The sequence below is a fragment of the Panulirus ornatus genome, chromosome 48 (genome assembly GCF_036320965.1).
Source record: "Panulirus ornatus isolate Po-2019 chromosome 48, ASM3632096v1, whole genome shotgun sequence".
In the NCBI taxonomy this organism is placed as follows: domain Eukaryota; kingdom Metazoa; phylum Arthropoda; class Malacostraca; order Decapoda; family Palinuridae; genus Panulirus; species Panulirus ornatus.
The window spans coordinates 25,396,804-25,421,035 of record NC_092271.1 but is presented as its reverse complement, the minus strand read 5'-3'; the positions used below and the strand labels follow the sequence as shown (position 1 = coordinate 25,421,035).

General features: G+C 50.5%; 1 protein-coding gene across 1 annotated transcript; it reads right to left on the bottom strand.

Annotated features, from left to right (window-relative positions):
- Positions 1-580: 580 nt before the first annotated feature.
- Positions 581-24,232, bottom strand: LOC139763868 (uncharacterized). Its single transcript, XM_071690232.1, is given in 14 exon segments — positions 581-1,381; positions 1,383-1,571; positions 1,695-3,169; positions 3,315-3,735; positions 4,061-4,467; positions 4,601-4,760; positions 5,374-5,693; positions 5,819-5,984; positions 6,238-6,389; positions 6,565-6,762; positions 7,033-7,158; positions 8,245-8,465; positions 9,058-9,274; positions 23,319-24,232. Coding segments are annotated over 14 exon segments (4,611 nt in total). The 5' UTR covers positions 23,389-24,232; the 3' UTR covers positions 581-892.

Sequence of the window (24,232 nt, the reverse complement as noted above, 5' to 3'; positions counted from 1 at the left end):
AGCCAGTCTATAGTGGGTTGCCATATCTGGCTGCCAAGGGTTGCCATCTGTGGATGCTATGGGCTTGCCATCGATAGTAGCTCCCACAAGTTGCCATCTGTGGCCGCCGTGGGTTGCCATCTGTGGATGCTATGGGCTTGCCATCGATAGTAGCTCCCACAAGTTGCCATCGTGGATGCTATGGGCTTGCCATCGATAGTAGCTCCCACAAGTTGCCATCGTGGATGCTATGGGCTTGCCATCGATAGTAGCTCCCACAAGTTGCCATCTGTGGCCGCCGTGGGTTGCCATCTGTGGATGCTATGGGCTTGCCATCGATAGTAGCTCCCACAAGTTGCCATCTGTGGCCGCCGTGGGTTGCCATCTGTGGATGCTATGGGCTTGCCATCGATAGTAGCTCCCACAAGTTGCCATCTGTGGCCGCCGTGGGTTGCCATCTGTGGATGCTATGGGCTTGCCATCGATAGTAGCTCCCACAAGTTGCCATCTGTGGCCGCCGTGGGTTATCTGTAACTGGAAAAATGGGATGCATGATTTAAGACATGACTGAGTAATAATCATGGTCGGATTTGAGAAACACTTGTTGTTAAAAAAAGATTGTATTTGGTGCCATACGAATGTACATTGTAGTTCTGACCCAACATTTGAGTCGTTCTTCTTAAAGTTACTGCGAGAGGAAGGTAATTATGATCCTTCTAGCCTAGCTACTGTAGGCTAAAGTACTGTACATGGGTATAATGTATACAAAAATAGTCTTTGAAGAGAACATTCCGTGAATGCTTAAGATTACTTGTTAAGTATTTTGAACACATTATTGCACATTAAGGAACACCCTGATGTCTTTAGTAATGCCCTTGTACTTATAAGAAAGTAAGTGCTGAAAGTTTCCCTTCTAAGTAGGAGTCACTTGTCCTGAAAGCAAGGAATCTTGAGTGGTGGAGCAGGAGGCCAGGGAGAGGAATGAGGAGGACGAAGGTGTGGTCAGCGAAGGCGAGAGGAAGGAGGACAGGGGAGAACTCGAGGACGCTGACGAAGAAGAGGACGAAGAGAACTGGAAGGAGGAAGACGAGGACGAATTGGACAGTGGGGTGGAGATGGACAGCGAGTTCTCGGACGAGTAGAAGGACGAGACCGGGGAGGAAGAGGACGAAGAGGAGTGAGGGAAGCAGGAGGACGACGAGGAGGACCTAGGGGAGGACGAGGTCGAGGAGGACATGCACTCGGTGTCGACATAGCAGTGGAGGACGTGCTCAGTGCCGCAGGCGGCGGCCACCGCGTGCACGCTGTGCGGGCGCGAGGTCCGACTCCCGAAGAGCGATCTCTGAGGCGACTTCACCAGCGCTCGACCGCTGCGTCGCTTGATGTCGGCGAAGGGCGAGGGGCGTGGCGTCTCCCGACCTCTTTCCCCACCTGCTTAAGTAAGACGAGGAGGAGGAGGAGGACGTCGACGATGATGACGACGTGGAGGACGAGAGGCTGAAGAGGGAGGTGAGGCCAACCCTTGCTCGTCGCAGCCCCGATAATGCTGACGGGGTCGTGGTCTGTGGGCTGGTACCACCCTCCGGCACCAACTGTGAAATGAGTACCTCATTAGCATCCACACACCACTCGTGTACTCCTAACTTTCAGTCCATCTTTTCGTGAAAATATACTTCTGAAATACGAAATCTGAATGACTCTATGACGCTACTTACCAGTGGCTCTGTGTACCTCCTCGGCGTCGACGCCGTCGGCGTTTGGAGGCCGCCGCGCGGGACGCAGGCCAGGGGCGTGACGTAGGGCTGGTGTCTGGTGCCGAGCTTGCCCGCCAGGGGTATGGAGGCTACAGAACGGCCCGGGGTACCCGATGACATCGCCCGCATCCTTGGCATCCACTGCAGCAGCTGCTGCTGGGGGTGATGGGTCATCCTGGTCGGCTCGGGAACGTGTGCATATGGTGATATCCTCACCCTGTTTGGTCTGTGGTTTGGAACGCTGTTCCGTCGGAGGATGCCAGGTTTGTATTGGTGTTGGTATCTCGATAAGTTATATGTAGTTCTGTATGGTTCAGTGTGCTCTCTGTCCTCCTGAGGTATCCTGTTTACAAACCCATCGACTTCGGGAGTTGACTCAATCTGTATCTCCTGGTTGCTGCAGTTTCGTCGGAGGTTCTCGGGGCTATATAGATCCAGGCGGTCTTTGAATAAGTTGAATGTTGTTGTTTCGTGTGGTTCAGCTGGGTCTCTGTCCTCCTGAGATATCCTGTGTAATGTCCCTTCTGCTTCAAGGGTTGATTCAGTTTGTATTTCTTGGTTGCTGCACTCACAGATTACGTTATCTGGCTCTTTCTCCTTGCTTTCGATATCAAAGTCGTTCATGAAGGCAAGTCGTGCATATTCTATCTGTTCACTGTTGGAGGAAGTGTGTCGTGGGGTATCTTGAGGTATTAACTTATCTGTAGTCTTTACGGGATCGTCCTCGATCGATATTAGGGTAGTCTCCCCTCCATAAGCGCTAACGTTTTCTGTGATGGACTTTTTAGAAACGGGGATCGATTCGTAAGGGGTGACTGTCATAGAAGAGAAATTCTTCTGTTGACTGACACTTAGGGGCTTATTATATTCTTCCTCTTCATTTATAGTCGGAAATTTCGATGACGAGCCTGAGAGAGGTGATTCCTTGGGTAGGTATGGCATAAGCCTGGTGTCTCTCTCAAGGGCATACTTCAGCATCTTACTGGTTTCAGGAATTAGGATGAGTCGAAATTCTAGGCTGGGGAGCGCTGCGCATCCCTTCACCTGGCTGATGGCTGTGCACGGGTCCAGGGTCGGAAGTTTGGGCGGTTCGACCCGCACAGGTTTCCTCGGAATGTCCTTCTGTGGAAATCTCAAGTCAATTTTGTTGCGGAGAAGGCGGGAGTTGGGAAGGTGCCATAACAGGGACTGTGACTGGGGGTTGTGGCCGGGGTTCGTTATAGAAAACGCAGGACGGTTGTTGTTGTTGTTGTTGTTAAGGGTAACATCAATAATTTCCTCAGGTGTTGCTTGATGTGCGTGTTGTTGTTCCCCCCCTCGCAGGGATATGGGGTCAGCATATACGTGTGAGTTCTGCCCTCGCCGAGCGACCTTGACGATGTCACAGCGTGCCGATGGTTTCTGTCGAGCTCCCGTAGGGCCCTGGCCGCCTCGGCCTGTGGAGAGAAGCAGACTGGACAAAAGCAAGTATTGCTGGTGAGGGTTCGGGGGCTATGGGAGGCATTTCACTCGGCAAGGAATACAGCAAGTTTAATCTTTGTGCGTTTATCCCTCTCCCATTTTCCTACCTGCGGGACTCACCTGAACGCCCCCGGGGTGCCCGCGCGCGACTAGGGACGACCTCCGACGGCGACGAGTCGTCGTCGTCGTCCGAGTCGTGGGAGGAGCGTTCAGGGACGGCGATCCTCTGGGTGAGGATGCCGAGCACGACGCCCAGCACGAGACCCAACACAGTCACCACTACCACCACCGCCAAGAGGGAGGGTCCCAGCGTCGCCAGGGGTCCCCTCCCGCTGCTGGAGGAGTGGCCGTTCATGCTGCTGGAAGTAGAGGAGCTGTTGGCCGGGGCGGTGGAGGCGTAGAGCGAGGTGCTCCTGCTGGTTCCGTGGGTGTTGGCGGACCAGAGGGTGAGGCGGTAGCGGGTATTGGGCTCCAGGTCGTAGGCTGTGATCTGGGAGGTGACGCTGGTGCTGTTGGCCACCTCCTGCCCCGAATGGAAGACCTGAGGAGGAGGAGGAGGAAGAGTGTCACGTTCAGTTCTTTACACACACACACACACACACACACACCAGTTTCATGTTGGACTTACGAGTCATCAGTCCTTTGTTGGGTTCCTAACCTATCTTAGTGACATTCTCAATCACCTTGTTTATTTGCGTGTGCCATTAGAACCCCTCTCCACCATGTTGTTTACTATCATTTGTCAGTAAGACCATTCATAACCATGTTGTTTACTCTCACCCGCCATCAACGCCTTGTTTGCTCAGGGAGGTTGTTTGCATGCACGTAACACCAGCGTTTGCCTCGTGATCTATAATTTTACTCACCCTCATGAAGAAGGTCTGGGGTAATCCTCCGTCGTGAGCGGCCGTGCAGGATACCGTGATGGTGTGGAGAGTCCTGCGGGACGCCTTGCACTGCTCGGGGGCGTCCGGCTTATCAGCGGGCACCAAGCGAGCCACACACGGACGCCTCTGACGTCCTGCAGGAGTGTGGGCCCAGCACAGGAGCTCCCCGTAGTCCACAGCCGCCCGTGGGGTGTAGGATATCCAGGAGGTGGTCCCTACGGAGGTGATCATCTCCGAAGGGACCTGAAGGAGCCCCCGGGAGGACTTGAGCGCCCAGGAGAAGGCGGTAGGAGGGGGATGGGCAGCCACCTGGCACGTGACGTTGAGGGGGTGGTGACGCGGGACGCCCAGGACCTGCGCCGTGTCCCTGAGACACTCAGGACCATCTGTAGGACACCAGAGGACGTCGTTATAACCACTGTCTGGTACCATCATCCTCCCCTTCCTCCCTCACCTTTTTCCACACCCTCAGTCTTCCTCCCTCTTCCCCTCAACTACAACTTTTCCCCATATACTCACGCGTGACGTGGAGGAGGACGGGGTTGCTGCGGCTGGTGCCCTCCTTGTTGTGGGCGGAGCAGGTGTAGTTCCCAGCGTCGTGACGGCGCAGCTGACGGAGCACCACGCTCATGTTGCTCACCACCACGTCCGGACTCCTCCCGGAGGAGAGCGGCTTGCCCTGCCGAGGTCACAGCAAGGGAAGGATCGGTCAGAACACCCGCGGTATAACAGGAAACAAGGGGAAAGACTCGACAGAAGAGAGACGTTCTCCTGGCTGCCACATAGTTAAGGGCGGAGCTGTTGTCTGTGTATAGTGTGTACCTGAAAAGCCTTTCGTGTTTAAGGATATGGGGCGATATTTCCTTCATGGTTACGTGTGTACGTGAGAAATTCAAGTGTGAAAGAATACGAAATATTCGTTTCTAATCCTATGTGTATCACGGGATTTATACCTCATTTCAGGAGAATCAATAGATATTTGAAATTAAAGAAAAACAGAAAAAATGCATCTACCACGCAGTTGTTGGAAACAGAAACTTACTTGTGGACACTGAAGAACTAAGCTTATTTATGGTACTGGATGATTTTGCCCAGAATCTACATTGCCCGAAGGAGTACTACATCTGTTTTAATAAATCTCCAGACATCGTTAACGAAAATAGGTGCATTGGGTGTATCCATTAGGGATCCGCCACTCATTTTTGTACGGCAGATGTTACAGCCGCCTAGCCATCAACCCCAGCTAGCCCAGCCTCTCTCCCATCCCACCAGAGAGCGATGGAGCTACTCACGTCCCGGTACCAGCTGATGTGGAAGGCCGGCGGGTTCGACCTGACATGGCACTGGAGGACGGCTCCTTCCCCCTCCACCAGACTCACGTCGTTCCCCTCGTCTTCAAGTCTCTCGCCGTCTTTAGAACCTTTGGTCTTCTTAGAGCTGTCCTTCTGCATCGCCGAAGACGACGAGGAGGAAGAAGTCTTCGAGACGTCGACTTCGGAGGGGATCAGGTTCTTGTTCTTATGGGTGGAGGGGGAGAACGGGGGGCGGCGTGGTAAGGGTTCCGAGGAGGAAGGCCTGAGGCGCTGCAGTTCGAGCTGGACCTCCGGCTTGTCTGGAAGAGTCAGGGTGTGAACTTAGTGAATCTGGAGTTCGTATCACAAAGGAAATAAATTCTAGGTATGTCATCTTTAGCTTATTGGTACTTGTCACACTTCCTCCATTCACACAAACACTTACAGAGAATATTGAGGGGCACGGAGTCGCTCTTGGCCCATACGTTGGGCGTGGCGTGTGGGGAGTGGGCGTGGTCAGGAGGGCGCGCCGTGCAAGTGAGGTGGGCGCCGGCGTGCTCAGGGAGGGGCTTGTACATCAGGCGGCTCACCGTCTCCCCCTTCGAATCCGTCTGAGGAGAGCAGCATGCCAATGGCGTCAGAGGGAAACGTGTTTGGGTCAACTATAGGTCAGCATGCATCATACAGGTGACTCTAGTTACTACAGATGTGACTCTTAAGTCACCGCAAGTGACGCTGGAGGTCAACACACAGGTGAAGCTACCCACCGTTACATATGACTCTTGGGGCCTACCACACACATGTGACTCAGGTCACCAACACACGTAATTCTAGAGGTCATACGCAAAAGGCCAGTGTACCAACCGTGGACATGGCGTGGACCTGTTCTTGACCTCCCACGGACCAGGTCAGGACGGGCGGTGGCCTGGCGCCCTTGCTGCGGCACTCCACCGTGTACGACACGCCCACAGACATGGGCCCGTCGGCTCCAGCCACCCGCACCCACGACGGCGACGCTGACGCAGAAAAAATAGACTAGTGTGAGGTCGCGGCCCAAGTGTCGGTACTCTGTATATATCATCATGCCTCACGTTATACCTCTATATAGTATACTGCATATATATAGCATATACATTTATACCTATCTGTATCGTCCTTAGTACTAAGCAACAACAACGACTTGATAAATACACAGGACGAGGAGTTGGAGGGGCGTCCTGCGGGGAGGGGTGAGGTGTGTGTTTGAGGCCTGGCAGACGATGGGGGTGTGAGCGTCGTCTGACCTCACCGTCACGTTCACCGAGCCGATCACCAGATTGGTCTGGTACGCCACCTCGCCCAGGAGTTGCTGACCCCCGCGCCACCACGTCACTTCGGGTGCCGGCCGACCTTTGGGAAATGATGAAAAAAAAAAAAAAAAACGATGTTGTACATGATATAGAAAACGGAATGCGATCCGGTACCGTGTGGTACTTTGATACTAAGTCTTTATTGTGGTCCGGTATTGTTATGTTATTTATTTTAGGTATGTTGTTTAGCAGGAGGAGGAGCAACAACAGGAACAGGAGGATCAGCAGTAGAAACAGGACGAGGAGGAGTGGCAGGAACAGGAGGATGAGTAGGGAAAACAGGAAGGAGTGGTGGGCATTTTCCACGTACCTCCAGCGGCCGAGCATCGAAGCCGGAGGTTCGTCCCAACCTCGACGGTGGCTGCGGGTGTCTCCTGGGCGGTACGGAGCCAGCGGCCCCCTGTCCATACCTCCACGATGGGCGAGCCGGACGGTACTGTAACAGGAACAAGATGATCAGAGAAGAGGAAAGTGACATCCACCCTGTGTGTGTGTGTGTGTGTGTGTGTGTGGTCAGGGGAGCGTTTGGAGGAGGTGACTGCAAAAGGATTCCTCCAGTGCCTCCAATTTGCAAGTGTGTGTGACGGTGGCGAGGGAGGAGTGTGACGGGAAGTGGCAATCGCGAGATGTGAAGGCATCTGCCCACGTCGTGCGCCGTGGGCGTCGGGGGGCGGACGTACTGAAGGGGCGGAAATGAACGAATATTTTAGTGTCTCGTTGCTGAGCCGCTTCGTCGTCCAGCTCACCAGCATTAAGGCCTGACAGTATTTTGAGGTTTTCGGAAGCATGTTTGGAGGAAGTGGTAAAGCATCTTGACGGAAGAAGAAAAAAAGAATGACTTAAGCTTCCTACTCTCTCTCTCCCTCTCTTGGTGTCATGGGCGGGAGAGGGAAGCGGAGATGTGAGGGCAGGGTGTTCATGACATCTCCCTCCCTCCCTCCCTACCTCCCACACTCTCCCTCCCAGCAGCTGGTGGGGAGGGGAGGGGAGGGGGGGGGGGAACGCCACTCACCCAGATGCCTTGGGAACTAATGATGGCCGCCCGGGCGATCAGATGATGATGGTGGCGCGCTCCCGCTACGCCTCAACTCTCTCTCTCTCTCTCTCTCTCTCTCTCTCTCTCTCTCTCTCTCTCTCTCTCTCTCTCTCTCTCTCTCTCTCTCTCTCTCTCATCACAGTTCGTTAGATTTAAATACACAGCCCTGGGGTGTTAATGCTGCCATTGCCATTTGCTTCAAGTGGACGGTTGTGGCGAGTCTACGTGTGTCACTGTAGCTCTCAGAACACGATGACTTTGAGCCCCGGAGCACAACTGTGCCGCCCTTGAGCGCGGTGGGTGTAACCCTTGAGCAAAACGGTACAACCCCTTGGTCCTCTGTGATGGCCTGGCTTCTTTCGACCTGTCCTTTACGGGTCGGGTCCAACGCGAGGTCATCACAGATTATACAGTATTGGGACGCTACAGACTACTACAGGTCTGGATAGTCTCGCTTTGTAACTTATAGAATGAATGATAACTGACCTACGATGGAGAGCCTGGTGTAGGTGCTCCTGGACGGGGCGCGGCCGAAGTCCACGCGGCACCTGTACACGCCCGCGTCGGTCTGATGGGCGTGGGAGAGCTTGAGGAAGGCGAGCTGGGGTCGGGCGTGGGGACCAGCTGGCAGGGTGAGGTTCAGATGGCCGCCCAGGCTGCGACGCTGGGACCAGTGCCGCTCGCGACCCGGGGTACGACCATCGTAACTGTGGTCGCAGTGTCAGCAGTAGGATAGATAGACCGGGGGGAAAAAACAGTGAAGAGTTTTGATAACAAATTATGGAATTCCTGTTACTAAATTACGATACAAACTTCCTCAATGAGTAAATGACATTTCATTTAAGCATCCAAGGACGATAGATATTTCAGATGTTACAGAGGTACATTCAAGCATACACAGACATGACCCCGGTGTTTGTCAGGAAAATTTCAGCATCAGAGACAGACCAGTCTGTGCCAAAGATAGGTCAATACGTGTACCGAACTGATCAGAAAAAATCTCACATGGTGGAGTAAAAACAAATACTGAAGTTGCAGAGACATTCATACTCGCATACCTACGTATACACAGGCAGACAAACGAACATGTATATAATAGGAATAAAGAAAAGGTACCTAAAAACAAGGTTAAGAGACGGGGCAGCAAAACTCTCTCGCCGCAACACACAAATGATAATCACATAGTCATTTACATACAAACATAGAAAAATGATACACTTACACATTCAGACACAAATACCTACATATATACATACATTCACACATGTTTTATACATACGTACCCATGAGGGGCCTCACCTGTAGATGGATGAGCGAATACCATCCTTGTACCAGACTATGAGTAAAAGAGGGTCAGGCTGCTGGTGGTCAGCAAGGCTAGAATGGGACACCATCGTGTACCGGCCGTCACTGGTGGATCTGTCCTGACCCTTTGCGGGCGTGGTCACGCAGGGAAGGTCCGCCTCCTGCCCTTCCAGCACCATGACCTCGTTTTGACCCTGGGAACTGCCTCCTGCTGTAGAGGATAACAATCATACTGGTATTAGCGTCAGGAACAAACAAAGAATAGCGTCATTTGCACTCATGTACTCTGCAGTTATGTTTAATGACTTGAAACCAGAGTTTACCATCCACAAGGACGTTCCACAGACTTTTCCATGGTTCAGCTTATTGACGTCGCCCCCAGTGTACCACAACGATCCATTTCACTCTATCCTATGCACGCCTCTCATTGCTGAATGTTCAGGCCCTTTTATCCGAATGCACCCTCACAGTGATAGTAGTAGTAGTAGTAGTAGTAGTAGTAGTAGTAGTAGTAGTAGTAGTAACAGTAGTAGCAGAAGGATTCCCTTTCCATACTGTATAAAGAGGTAGTTAAATACTCACACGCAACCACAGAATCTGTTCTCACACCAGTTTTACAAGTGACGGCGGAGGAAGACAAGCATACAAACACGTTTATTAGGATAATGACCCTTGTGTGTATGTGTGTGTGTGTGTGTGTGTGTGTGTGTGGGCACCATGAACGCGGCCTCATATTATACCGAAGTCCCCCACACCCCCTTCCTTCTCTCTCTCTCTCTCACCCCCTCCCACCAACCTCAACGGATCCCGGATGACGTGCTGTCCTGATGATAACGGTAATTATGACGTGCTGACGAGGCATGGCAATGAATTACGAGAGGGGTCCATAGGAGTTCGAGAAGTCTATTGCTCTTGATGCACAGGGGGGGGGGATGATGAGTTGGTGGTCATGTGGAAGATGTCCCGAGAGACCTCAGTGCGTCTCCCAGAAGAGCTTATGTGGGTGAGAGAGAGAGAGAGAGAGAGAGAGAGAGAGAGAGAGAGAGAGAGAGAGAGAGAGAGAGAGATACATCGGTGATGTAACTCCAGTGGATTCCCCCGGGGTTGAGAGAGGAGAGAGAGAGAGAGAGAGAGAGAGAGAGAGAGAGAGAGAGAGAGAGAGAGAGAGAGAGAGAGAGAGAGAGATGAGAAATCCCGACATACGCCAAGACGACCCGCTAGGAATGAGAAATACATGCATTGGGTGGTGAGACACAGCTGGGCTGCTAGGAGCTGGGAGGGCTGGCATCTGGGACAGCTGAGGAGGGAGAGGGGAGCTGGGAGGTGGCCTTGAGCCCAGGAATGGTCAAGAAGAACAAGTTCTCTGGTGTCCTGCAAGGCAACCATCTCGTGTTGTGACCTGAGATGTCTTCACCCGTTGGGTACAGTCCCATAGTATGGCTATTACACTCGTGTGTGTGTGTGTGTGTGTGTGTGTGTGTGTGTGTGTGTTTTAAAAAAAATTCCTACATAGGAAATTCACATAATCATTACAGGCCATCACTGTATCCTGGTTAGAGTGTTCCTGTACCCACGTTACAAGACTCTGCCCTCACTTCACTCCTATGTGCACACGAGTATAAAGCGCTCTCTGTAATACATCTCGCGAGTGCATTGTGCTCTCGGTATATTTATACGCACGGTAGCCGTGATGAAGTCGGCTTGTAACCCCTCATAACGTCAGGGAAATGTGTCATGGTAGTCTTAAGTGTGGCAATGGTCCTGACTGCAGGATAGGATAGGTATGTAATGTTTATCTTTAAAGATGTTTACCTGGTGTAGTGGGGATGGAGTTTGGTGCTTTACTATCCTGTCTCCATCTATAGAAGTGGTTGAGGAGAAGCCTTCTGCTTTACTCTCCTGACACTATCAATATATATTTGTAACCCGGTGTCGTCCAGCAGATAACATCGCCACGGATCCACCACCAAATCTCCCTTGATCTGTCCTTCCGCCGTTTCCTACCCACACCGCGAACAGCCAGTATGCGATTTGGTGTACACAACCCTTGGTTGTCGTTCTTGTGCCACGGCGACACACTATCACTGGGGACGACAGGTGGCACCAGCCGAGAGCCAGAGGGGTCGTATAAGGGTGTCGTCTGCATGTCTCTGGCGCCCCGTCACCACCACTGGTTCTCACGGTGTTAGGGGTCATGAGGAGGAGGAGGAGGAGGAGGGTACTGAGTGCCACAGTGCCAGGGGGAGGGTCAGCAGCAGGAGGGTACTGAGTGCTACAGTGCCAGGGGGAGGGTCAGGAGGCAGGAAGGTACTGAGTGCCTCAGTGCCATTGGGGTCAGCAGCAGGAGGGCAGTGAGTGCCACAGTGCCAGAGGTCAGCAGTAGGGTAGTGACTGCCGCGGTGCCAGGGATGAGTAGGAGGAGGTTAGTGAGTGCCACAGTGTCAGGGGTTAGCAGCAGCAGCAGCAGCAACAGTGGGGTATTAAGTGCCACATCCCGAGTTTTCTTTACTAAACCCCTTGTGTGGGACGGTGTCAGATGCCTCCTGGCACTCCAAGAACACACACACACACACACACACACACACACACACACACACACACACACACACACACACACACACACCAGTGCTCCGGAGTTTCGCTTGTCTGAATCAGAGCTGACGCGGACATAAAAGTTTAAAAGATTTGTTGCGCGAGGTGTCTCGTCTCTCAGAACCCATGTTTCTCTCTCTCTCTCTCTCTCTCTCTCTCTCTCTCTCTCTCTCTCTCTCTCTCTCTCTCTCTCTCTCTCACTGCAGCGGGTTGATCCCGTGGAAATAATTATCTACTTGATCTCTGGATTCTCTTTTCCGGCGTTTTATTTTTCTTTTTTTCTTATAAGACCGCAGTCGTCAGAGATGTTGGTGTGTGGTTCAGTTCAAAATTTTCCTACCTTCTTTTTTTTTTACAAAAAAATAGGCACGGTATTTGCTCTCCCCCCCCATATTTTTTTTTTACCCCACCTCTCTTGTCACCACACTCTCCACCGACGACTTTATGAACACGTCAAGCGGCTCGACAAGATGGTGGTCGTCCCCTGAGGGGTCACGGTGGTCGTCCCGAAGGGTCACGGTGGTCGTCCCTTGAGGGGTCACGGTGGTCGTCCCTTGAGGGGTCACGGTGGTCGTCCCTTGAGGGGTCACGGTGGTCGTCCCCTGAGGGGTCACGGTGGTTGTCCCCTGAGGGGTCACGGTGGTCGTCCCCTGAGGGGTCACGGTGGTCGTCCCTTGAGGGGTCACGGTGGTCGTCCCTTGAGGGGTCACGGTGGTCGTCCCCTGAGGGGTCACGGTGGTCGTCCCTTGAGGGGTCACGGTGGTCGTCCCCTGAGGGGTCACGGTGGTTGTCCCCTGAGGGGTCACGGTGGTCGTCCCCTGAGGGGTCACGGTGGTCGTCCCCTGAGGGGTCACGGTTGTCGTCCCCTGAGGGGTCACGGTGGTCGTGGGTATGGGCATGTCGCTACGGCAGCAGCTGTGACTACCATTTCCTGTCGACTAATCTACTTTTGCTACCCCTCAACCCTACCCAGCGCTACCTCCCTCCCCCCCCTCCCCCACCACAACTCTACCACCTGTTGAGCCAGCTGTTTTTTGTAGGTGACGAACTATGACCATCTGTCTGATCCCCGCTCACTATACCAGCTGGAAACGTTGTCATGTCTTTCTGTCTGTACTTTAGTATCTAGGGTCACTGATCTATATCTTGTTTCTCTCTCTCTCTCTCTCTCTCTCTCTCTCTCTCTCTCTCTCTCTCTCTCTCTCTCTCTCTCTCTCTCTCTCATGAGGACATTGTATTTCTCTGTGTGTTTATGTTGGTCTGTAAAACACACACACACACACACACACACACACACACACACACACACACACACACACACACAAAAGGATCCTGCTCCGTTCTTCGCTTCGTTGAAAACCTTCCCAGGTAAACGAGAAGGAAAAGGCGTAGTTTCATGTTAGTCTTGTGTGTGTGTGTGTGTGTTCCTTTTCGTCCCGAGCCACGTCAGGATCACATTGGCTGCGCGGCTCCTCCTGCTTCTCGTGATGACGTGCGAAATCTCTCACACACCCGCATGGGACTCCTGGTCACGCATCGTTCGTGTACCGCTGGGTAAGGCCCTCCGCCCTCCTGGATTGCCGTAACCTCGTTAGGGACGGAGGCAGGGGGTTGTGGGTATAATAATTTACACAGGAAAATCGTCAGATTTTATTGAAATTGTTAGGCTTTGAAAATGGGTCGTTTCCGCCCGTTACTTAGGCTTCCATGCCGTTAGGCCTCTGGGGTTATTTACTAGGAACTAAAGCCTCTTACGCCATTAGCCTCCTTCCTCCCTACCTTGGATCGACTCGGTCAGAATCGCCAGTCATTTTCCTTGTCTCCTGGTCACGTACACACACACACACACACACACACACACACACACACACACACACATACGTGCCACCACCTACACAACCAGAAAATCTATGATTGACATCACTCGGGCGTCCATACACACCTGACCATCTCTACCCACAACGTCAGCCCTCTCGAGCTAATGGGAGAGAGAGAGAGAGAGAGAGAGAGAGAGAGAGAGAGAGAGAGAGAGAGAGAGAGAGAGAGAGAGAGAGTAAAGTGGAGGCAAGGAGCCGTACCATCACTTAGAAGAACACTGAAAAGGTTAGTGGGTTCACCGGGAGAAGGTAAATACTGGGAGGCGCGTGTGTGTGTGTGTGTGACGTTTCGTCAAGACTGAAGCCTAACTCAGGGGGCCATCGCTGGCAAGGGTCGGGTGTGTGTTCTCGGGCTACCATAGCTAGCACAGGTCGGGCCCTGTGTGTGTGTGTGTATGCGTGTGTGTGTGTGTGTGTGTGTGGGAGGAGGTGTTCCTCTGCAGGATTCATTACGTACTGGTTGGTTTGTTGTTGGTTCGGTGTGAGATCCGTGTAATGGCTGGCAGTAATACCTGAGACAAGACTCGCCGTACAAAGAACTAATCCCCTTAGGGCACGACGATACGAACCTTAATGATGGGCCTGGCATTTGCCCTGAGCCTTGAGGCTACCCCCCCCCCCCTAAACATAGCTAAATGCTTGGGAGATAAAGAAGCAGCGACGGGAGAAGAATAAGGAGGATTTAAAAGCTCTTGAGGAAGTACAAAACCCGATCATAAGATTAAATCAAATTAGCCAGATCGCAATTATCTGCTGGGGTGAAACATGAGCAAGTAGGGAGTTGCCATTCCCCCCAAGCTTCGAGACGGTCTCAGACCAGTTGCTTCGCTCGCACCGGGTGTTCAGTTGCCTCTGGTTATGACGTGGGGTTTTTCGACCTGTGTCTGCAGCTGTGGAAGACGATATGTGCCAAGACATTCGATAGTACTTGTGTGTCGCCTGTGCACCGTGTGTGTGTGCGCCTGTGTTGTGGTATGAATGTTGATAACGGCACTTTTGAGTGAATCGTGCATCGCTGCTTCGTTGCTCCGAGTTAGAATTCTACACTGTATTACAGTTCACGAATGCTTTTTTTTTTTTTCTATAATGCTTGACAAGGCATGAACAGAACATGCCTCAATCATGGATGGCCGTCTCATATGGAAGAAAAATGAAGCAATTGACCAGAGTTGCTTAGGTGTCTGTAGACGTGAGTCTAAAAGATCGAACGATTACTTGAAGGAGGAAAGACGAAGGAGGGGAGGAGGGTTCCACAGCTCTGTTGTTTCGAGGGTAGGAGAGGTATCATAAAGGTTAATCTTCGTGTAACTCTCCGCCACATAGAAACTGTGGGAAACATTAGCGAGATGCGTGTAAGGGGGCCAGAGTCTGTGTGTTTGGAGAATTGGTATTAAGGTAGTAAAGGCTGAGATATTAAGATAGGAGAAAGCTTTAATTATGTTGCGTAAATGTGATGTTTTAGTCATGCATGTGCGAAAAAAGAAATCGCTTTAATTGCCGTTTTGGCTGTCGAGGTATGAGCGGTTCAAGTGATCCTCCGTTTTCCCTGGTGAGTCACGTTTTCTTTGTTGTTTTTGTGGGTTGCCTTCCCAGATTTGTCTCTGGCCTCCCCAGGGTCGAGGCTGCATTACGGAGGGGAAGGGGAGGGTGGAGGGAATCACGCCTTTGTTTATGTTACTCTGTGTGTGTGTGTGTGTGTGTGTGTGTGTGTGTGTCACACGACCGTGATTACAGTGCGACCCCGTGCTTTGTGTTGCTGTGGTGATGTCTTTCTGTTTGTGGGGGTGTTGCTTGTGTTGCGATGGTGATGTGTGTGTGTGTGTGTGTGTGTGTGTGTGTGTGTGTGTGTGTGTGTGTGTGTGTGTGTTGCCATGACAGTGTTTATTTGCCTTGCAGTGATTGCCTTTCAGTCTGAGTAACGTATATGTTTTGCAGGGATCTAGTTTTTTTATATACATTTTTTTTTACACTGTTGATATACATTTCCACTGCAGCGTGTCTCACTGTCCTTGCATACATATATATACATTAGCTTGAGTTGTCTCCGCGTGAGAGGATTCTGAGTGAGTGAGTTCTCGACTCGGTGAGTAAAGGGGTATTGCTTTTCATATTGAGACTCGTGAGTAATTGTCATTTTCTTTTTATTAGAGGAGTCTCTCTGTCTCTCTCTCTCTCTCTCTCTCTCTCTCTCTCTCTCTCTCTCTCTCTCTCTCTCTCTCTCTCTCTCTCTCTCACTAACTAAGTTACTTACACGAGATGCAAGTAAACAGAGGAGCCGTGCGGTTCGACTCTGGGAAGGAGGACACCACACGTCCTCCCGTTTTCTTTGTCTTTAGATGGCAGGCTCCGTATGCTGATAATGGCGGCCAAGAGGGCGGAAGGAGGAGGAGGAGGGAGGAGGAGGAGGAGGAGGAGGAGAAGGAGAGCAATTGGAAAATGCTGATAGTTTTTTGTTTTGTTTATGTTAGCGTTATTTATGAGTCGCGCATCTTAAGACCTTCTTTTGGAGATGCATTCGTGGATCTTAACTACCCTTGCGCATGACGGACGTACGACCCATGAGCTTGACGATACGACCCTTGAGCGCGTATATAAACGACTTTCGAGTACGAAATAGGTCATTACACACACACACACACACACACACACACACACGAGATCCACTATCTTGACCTCAACGCCTTAGAAAAAAAGCCGGTTCCCTCTAGGGCTGCATTTAAAAAAAAGATTATTAATTAGTCGAAATTTCCGTGTGAGGCCCATTTAAAGATCACTGGCTTAACCCTCTCGTTTGACATTTACTCATATCTCCTGTCCTCATTTCCAGAGACATTTTCCTAATGTCTCGGTATTCAGAATCGTTATTCATGGTCAGTCGTTATTTTTGTTTTCTTCTCTAGTGCGCTTGATCAAGGTAAACACGAGAGACGTTCCTTTAGGCTTGCATTATTGTAAGTCGTTCCGTATTCTGACTTCCGTTTGACATTGGTAAGAATGATTTTTCTCAGCTTTCTATAAATTCGCTATCTTTTACCAGCAATAAATGAATATGTCGTAAAATGCGAAAGATAGAAAATGATTGATTCGGTACGACGTCTGTGTTTTTATTGCAAAGGGATAAAAGAACGTACAGGACTTCACCCCCCCGCTATGTTCAGTTGCGTCTTGCTGTTGCGCGGGGGCGGGTGAGGCAGCTTCTGTTGTGGCAGGAAGAGGAGCCACCGGTTCCCTACATGACCTCAACGTGAAACGTGATACCTCACCCCTTTTTGCCGCGTTTCCTTTTCTCGTCCTTTTTTTCTTCTTTTTAATATTCCCGCCCTCGGAGGACTGGGTGACTCTTCGCCCGCTCGCTCACTCTCCCAGAACTGCTTACACCATGACTCACTCACGCGTTCATTAACCCTTTGGACTTCTTGAACACGACGGTAGGACCCATTGAACACGACAGTACGGGCCTTAAGCGGGACGATACGACCCCTTGAGCACGACGGCTCGGCCCTTAAACACGATGATAAGACCCTTGAAAACGGCGGTACGACCATTGAGCACGACGGAATGGCCCCAGCGTACAACGTTACGACCTTTCAGCACGACGGAACAGCCCTTTGGAACGACGGTACAGCCCTTCAGCACGACGGTGCGTCCCTTGGGGCACATCGGTACAACCCCTTTTGGCATGTTAGTGCAAGCCTTGGGTATCTGATAGCCTGGTCGTTGATCAGGTCAAAGGTTACGCCACCATGCCCATGGGTCGCAGCGTCCTGCTGAAGAAGGGGTTGGTTATATTTCTGACCCTTCCTTAAAACGTGAGTTACATTGCCCTAGCCCGGGGAGACGAGGCGTTAAGATAATGAAATGGTTATCCCGTAAATCGGGGTTGGGACTTTGTTACACAAACGGTTAACTTCAGGTCGGGTTACGGAACCATATAACGATAACGCTCATCATCCGTTTTTTTTTTTTATGGGATTGGTTTTACGTACAGTGCACGGTATGCTAACATCCGCTGCCCTTAATAACTTCTGTGTATGAACTACTCTTCGTAGTGTTGTTCTTCTTCGTCCTTTTTCATTCTTATGTTTTGTTAGTGAATACTTCCAGGCGTTCTTTCGTTTGTTACTGTTGGAAACTTTCCGAGTTTTTGCTCTTTTGTTTGCGGGCGATTGGGGGAATGGGAGGGGGTGTGCCTGGTTGGTGAGTCAGTTGCTGTTTGCGGATGACACAGCGCCTGTGGCAGACTTGAGTGAGAAATACCGCATAAGCTGATGTCTGAGTTTGGAATCTTATTCTTACGAGAGAACTAACTTCTAGGTCCTTCACTAACCTCCTTTCCGCCAGCGACCAATATGCTTTTCATTCTCTCGTGGGAAACCACATGAACATTATGCCTTTCTTGTTCCCTCGTTTTCTTTGCCAGGGAATTTTGCGCGCGAAACTTTTGCGTTCCGGTGACTGAAGTGTTGATTCAGAGAAGCTCCCAGTCGGAGGCTCTTGAAGAAGAAAAAAAGTTGTAAATTTCCGCTAACGAGGTATGTGATGGTGGAACAACAGCAGCAGCTGTTGGCTGGTGGGGAAGGGAAGTCATGGGTAGTTTGTGACCGTTTTCTTTGGTGTTGATGCGGGGCGTGTACTTCGCAAGGTAGATAGACAACAGATCTCATTGTTCTTAGTTTACTGCTTATGGTTGGAAAATAGTGTCGAAATGATCGATTATATATATATATATATATATATATATATATATATATATATATATATATATATATATATATATATATATATATGAGTGTGTGTGTGTGTGTGTGTGTGTGTGTGTGTGTGTGTGTGTGTTTTGATATAAAGTTTTCTCATTGTATTTTGAACTATATGAAGGTGGCGAGATCGACTAAATCATAACATCAAAAGTATGCGTTACTTATTTAGAGTATGAAATGATTTCCCTTCACGTAATGGAAAATGGAAAACTGTTGTCTGCATTAATGTTACTCCTGGTGTTGGTTGTGAGGTTCGTCACATATTCTTGCTGGAGCTGTTGTCGCCGGCGACGCCCCCCCTCCTCTCTCGCAGTAGTGACTGAAATTAGTCGCAGTTTTGTGTTTCACTGACTCATTCCCGTCATAAAAGAGCCTGATCCTGTGTGTGTGTCGGGCGGGAGTCCTTTACACTCGTTTTGCCCCTTCTCTTAACCGTGTATAATTGTACCACACACACACACGTCAGCCTAAGCCTGGTATTTATTCATCGACCAGCCCCGAAAGGGAGGATGAACACCTGGGTTTTGTGTGTGTGTGTGTGTGTGTGTGTGTGTTTACAGACATATATGTATGCTTGTTCGTTTTGCCGCCGTGTTTTATTTAGGTGTTGGAAGGCTTGATAATGGGAATGTAGGCTCGAACAAGCGTACAGCCAGGAGGTATGTGTTTGCAAGTGTCCTTGTGTTGTGTTTTTGTGCCGGTGGAGTTAATGTGTGTAAATATGTGTGTGTGTGTGTGTGTGTGTGTGTGTGTGTGCACCACTAACGCTAGAGGCATTTCCTGAAAAACAGCTCCCCCAAGCTGTCAACTTAACAGGAAAAGTTAAGTGCCGTTTTTTGTGTTCTGAGACTCGTTCGAAAAAAAAAAAAACGGATGGGTTGGGTTTAAATGCGGGATAAATTAAAGTACATCTGTAGTCAAATTAAGGTCGTTCACGTTTTTTTTTTTTCTTTATCGTATAGAAATACGTTCAGCGTTAAAACTTGACGTAAATGGACCGGCCAGTTAACGAGCGCGCCACCAGTTGCAGAAATTAAGCGTTTGAATTTTTACGGCCCGTCCTTGTTGGATCTTGCAAGCGCGTTGCATAGCCTGAGGCGATAGCTCTCGTCTTGCAAAGCTCACTTGATAAACCTAGGGATAATGATGCAGAGTATTATGTTTGTGCGTGCGGGACTCTTCCCACACTGTGTCTACGACGAATGATTCACAACACACGATCTCGCAGAACCTCCTCCCTTCAGTACGCAACAGAGTTATTCGAGGAAACGCTCCCTCCCCGGTCTGTTTACACGCCTGAGCAGTCCTCGTCCGTAGAGGCTCTTTCGATGGGGAAATACGTTGCGTTCAGGTATATAAACTGGCCTGATTATGGAACTGAGACGCGACAGATCTTATTCAAAAGATTTCCCTGAAACGTGACACAGAACGCGTTCGAGCGAGAGGTACAGGAACACCACAGACATTAATCTATAGATAGAAAGAAAATATATATGAGCTAAACCGATAATTATCTGGAGGTCAGGGATATGTGAGGGATTATTTTTTTTTCTTTTTAGACGAGGTAAAGAGTGAACCAGTGGTGTACCGCGGGGCTCGATCCTTGGACCGCTGTCGTTCACGACACATATTCATCATATCTTTCCAAGAGAGACATCATCCATAACTCAGATGGTTACCGGATGATGGTACACTCGTAGAGGAGATGTTTATACGATTGAGAACGCAGCCACACTACAGAGTTGCTGTACCCGCTACAGTAACTTGTAGAGCTGACTGCAATTCAGCCGGGAACGGATGAGAAGTTACGAAATCAGGACAGTGAAACGAGGCCGGACGTTGACTGAAAGTGAGACAGATATAAGGCAGGGGTGATGCGAGACGGGTACACCAGCCCTAGACGGGGACACCAACCCTACATCCTTGACCGTGGACCGTCCATCAGCGGGAGACATGGACGATAAGAGAGTCCAGCGTGTGTCATGACTCGAATTATCTCGAGCAATGTCTCGAAACGAGATGGTGTCGTGTCAGTTTAGAGATACCACGAAAAAGATGAAATTAACGAGGCAAGGAAATAAGTAGAATAGTCAGCTAATGAAACGAACCATAAGTGAATGGAATAGCTACGTGGTATTCTAAAAAAGTTTGTAAAGACAAGTGAGGTATTGAAATATTGGGGCCAGCAAGTGTGAAGTTTTTCACCGTAGGCACGGATATGTAGTTGCAAACACACACACACACACACACACACACACACACACACACACACACACACACACACACACACACTAACAAGTTCAAGATAGTATATAATAAGGAACAGATGTTTCAGAGATGAAGTCACACAAGTGTGAAATTCTGCCCGTATGCACAGATAGGTAACACACACACACACACACACACCAGGAATCAGACCCCCGTGTTGTCTGTCAAGATGTGTCGCTGTGGAGCATCTCGGGGAGGCAGGAGGCTTGGAGAGGGGGGGGGGGGGGGCGCCACGACTCAGGGTTGCCGACCAACCACGGAGAGAGAGAGAGACAGGGAGAGACCCTCCCTCTGAAGGAGTACCAATGATAAAAGGGGAGGGTGCGGGCGTGTGTACAAGGACAACGCCAGCGAGCAGGTCCTCCCTCCCTCCCTCTTGAACCATAGTGACTGGACTCGACGTGAATATTTTTATGAGTTAAGAGCAATTTTTATCTTAAACCCAGATGATAGCTTGTGGTGGAGGAGGAGGCAGGAGGGAGGAGGGAGGTGAGGTGTCTCTTCATCCTCATGCTACATCCCTTGTCTGAATCATAAAGTACACAAAGAGGGTGTTAGGATGGCAGAACACTCCCACGTTGCGAGTGTAGCATTATGTTACACCACCACCGCCACCACTTTGCAACAACCCTTACACCGCGACGGGAAACACTACACGATGAGGTGGTGGTTGATTTTTACGGTCAAAGGTGGTATTACCAAGACGGTCGAGTTGAGGGATATGTTAACTGCCACCGCCCCATGACTAGCTGGTTCGGCGTCATTGATGCCGCTCGCTCCTTTGATTTATGTGTCTTACACGTGGAGGTGACCATGGTCTAACCTAGGCTTTCATATCTGGGAATAATGTTATGGTTTGATGTTCTGATATTACAGCAACATGCGAATGGCCTGATGAATTACTTACATCCATAACCAACCTCCCACCTCTAGGCATGAAATGAAAAAAAAAAAACTTACCCCTGGCCTCACATTTCAACAACCTCTCCTCACAGTTCCCCCCACCTTCCCCCAACGAATACGAGGTTAACAAAACACAGACACGCCGAAGTTATCCGACAGGCGCTAAATAACTGCCTTCCCAGCACAGTCTCGTAATCCACACCGCCACACACACACACACACACACACCTATCTAAAACTACGCTCCCCAGGCATGCACGACCTATGCTTTCCCATCTGTTTTCTGGACACTAGTCCACCACATTACAAAACACCAATTCAGCTCATCACAAGACACCCTTCATACCCAAGAGCCAACCCACACTGAACGATTACATCTCAATTGTCCTGTGTTCACCCCCCTTCCCTCACACACACACACACACACACACACACACACACACATACACACACACACACACACACACACACACACACACACACACACACACACACACACACACACATCACTCGCCACACTTCTTGTCCTGTGGTTCCGCCCAGTTGGACGAAGCCAACATTCTGAGCGGTGCAGGGGAGGCCCCCAAAGAATACAATTCCCTCTTAACTTCATCATGACGCGTTTGATATCGAGCATACGATTCTCTCACGGGAGTTGGAGCATATCGACGTCAAGGGATGTCGAGGATTTAATGCCACGTTGCCTCGACCTCATGGGAATGTTACGTGGTGTTTGAGCATGTGATCTCACGCCAGCTTAAGCTTATGCTCACAGTCTCAGGTGCAGATGACCTGATGAGTTCGTTTTGGGTGACATTAATCTGAAATTGCTCGTCCAAAACAATTGTCTGATGCTGAGCATCATTCCCCTTGTGTGTCATCCAGTTTTTTGTTATCTCTGTGAATTAACACGAGTAATATGGTCGTGGCAGGAGCGTAATAAGCTTAGATATTGTATCACTCTTATTTATTTACCGTTTCCTGTCACTTATCAGTCATATTAAATAACGTGCTTGCTTAGTTTGGCAGTTTTGTTAGCTTGTGTATAGCATCCGACATGCGTTCTTGATAAGAGGATTGAATTTAAAGCAAAAATAAACAGAAAACGTGGAAGTCCACAAACCAGGGTCGCGGCAAGGAGCAGAAAACGAGGGGGGGGGAAAAACTTGTGAATGCAGATGGCAGTTGCAACCCCCATGGCAGTGGTGTGTAATTTTAGTGTATATTGCATGGCACGTGTGGCGAACGGTAGGGGGGCAAGCCGCGGCAGGGGATGTGATGTGCGCGGTGCAAAAAGGAAGGGGGAAAAAGGGAAAAGAGGCAATGTAGGGGAGGGGTCTGATTTGCTGTCATCTGGCCAGGTTGTTGTAGAAAGATGGACTCCCGCAAGCTCCCCTCGAAGTGTGTGTGTGTGTGTGTGTGTGTGTGTGTGTGTGTGTGTTAGCGTTTGGGACGGAAGGAGGGAGGGAGGAGTTCGTCAGGGTATCCACGGCATGTGTGTCGGGGGCGGGAGGGACAAGGCCTCGCGTCTCGCTCTCGGTGATCGAGGCGGTGGAGACATTCGTCATTGTTAGGACCCGTATGGCTTCATGGACCGGCGCCGCCTCTTGTTATGGCCTCTTGTGATGTCCACACCATCTCCCCCCTCCCCTCCACCTCACACTTGCCACCCCTCACATGAAGGAGGGAGAGAGACACCTCATGATGTCTCACCACCATCCTCATCACACTACCACCCTCACACGGGTCACGTCTCACTATTCTAACGTTAGTTTGATAACATACATCAAGATGCTAGTATGCATAGGTGTTAAGTTATACATGTTTATATCTGATAGAAGTTGATGTCCGTACTTACCCGCCCGAAACGATAGGATGAAGATGATGGCGAGACAGAGATGCGTCGCAGTGTTACACAGGGAACACATTTTTGAACGTCCTTCCTGAAGATCGGTGTCGCGAACTCTTCACCAGTGATTTGTAACCCAGTCAGATGTTCCGTGACCACATGCCCCGCAGGCGACAAGAGGGCTGGCCAACCTTTCCTCTCCTTCCTTCCTTCCTTCCTTCCTACTGGCGTGCTTCACGTGCGGCCTGACCTCAGACACTGCGGACTGGGTAGGGGGCGGGGGTTTGGGGTAGTTAGGGATGTCGCTCTGTCAGTGCGGTGTTGTGTGAGTTGGGGAGAGGCGCAACGTTACCCACACCGCGCTGGCTGACTCACTCATCAGGACAATGATTAGCGCATTAGTGCTCATTGAACAGCCGGCAAGAATCTCTCTCTCATCGTCTCTCGTCGTAAGCTTTTATACATACACGCTCACACACACACACACGCAGCTACGGTCTTTCGCTGTTCACTGATGATGTATCTTTGTAGTTCTTCTTTCTCTTATGGGTCGAACGTTCTCACGGTCGCCCCGTATGCGAGACGTGGTTTAGGAGCGGTGGAGAACCGTGAGGAGGAGGTGTCGTCGTGTGTCGCCTGTCCGTCAGTGTAGTCTCCCCCCTAAAACGACTACCACTTGACAACCCTACAGTTCATCTAGCAGTTTCTGCCACTTGCGATAACCGGGTTAATGCACACTATCCCGCGCTGTTGTCGGTGGCGACGTCGCTGTTGGAGATGGTGATGGCGGCGGTGGTGGTGCTGGAGATGGCGAGAGAGGAGGGTAGGTCCAGTCTTCATCATCAACCGCTCGGCGTCCACCAGGGCGAGCAACTGGCATGTGGCACCACTGCTGCTCCCTGGCTCCCTGGCTGGGACGCGGG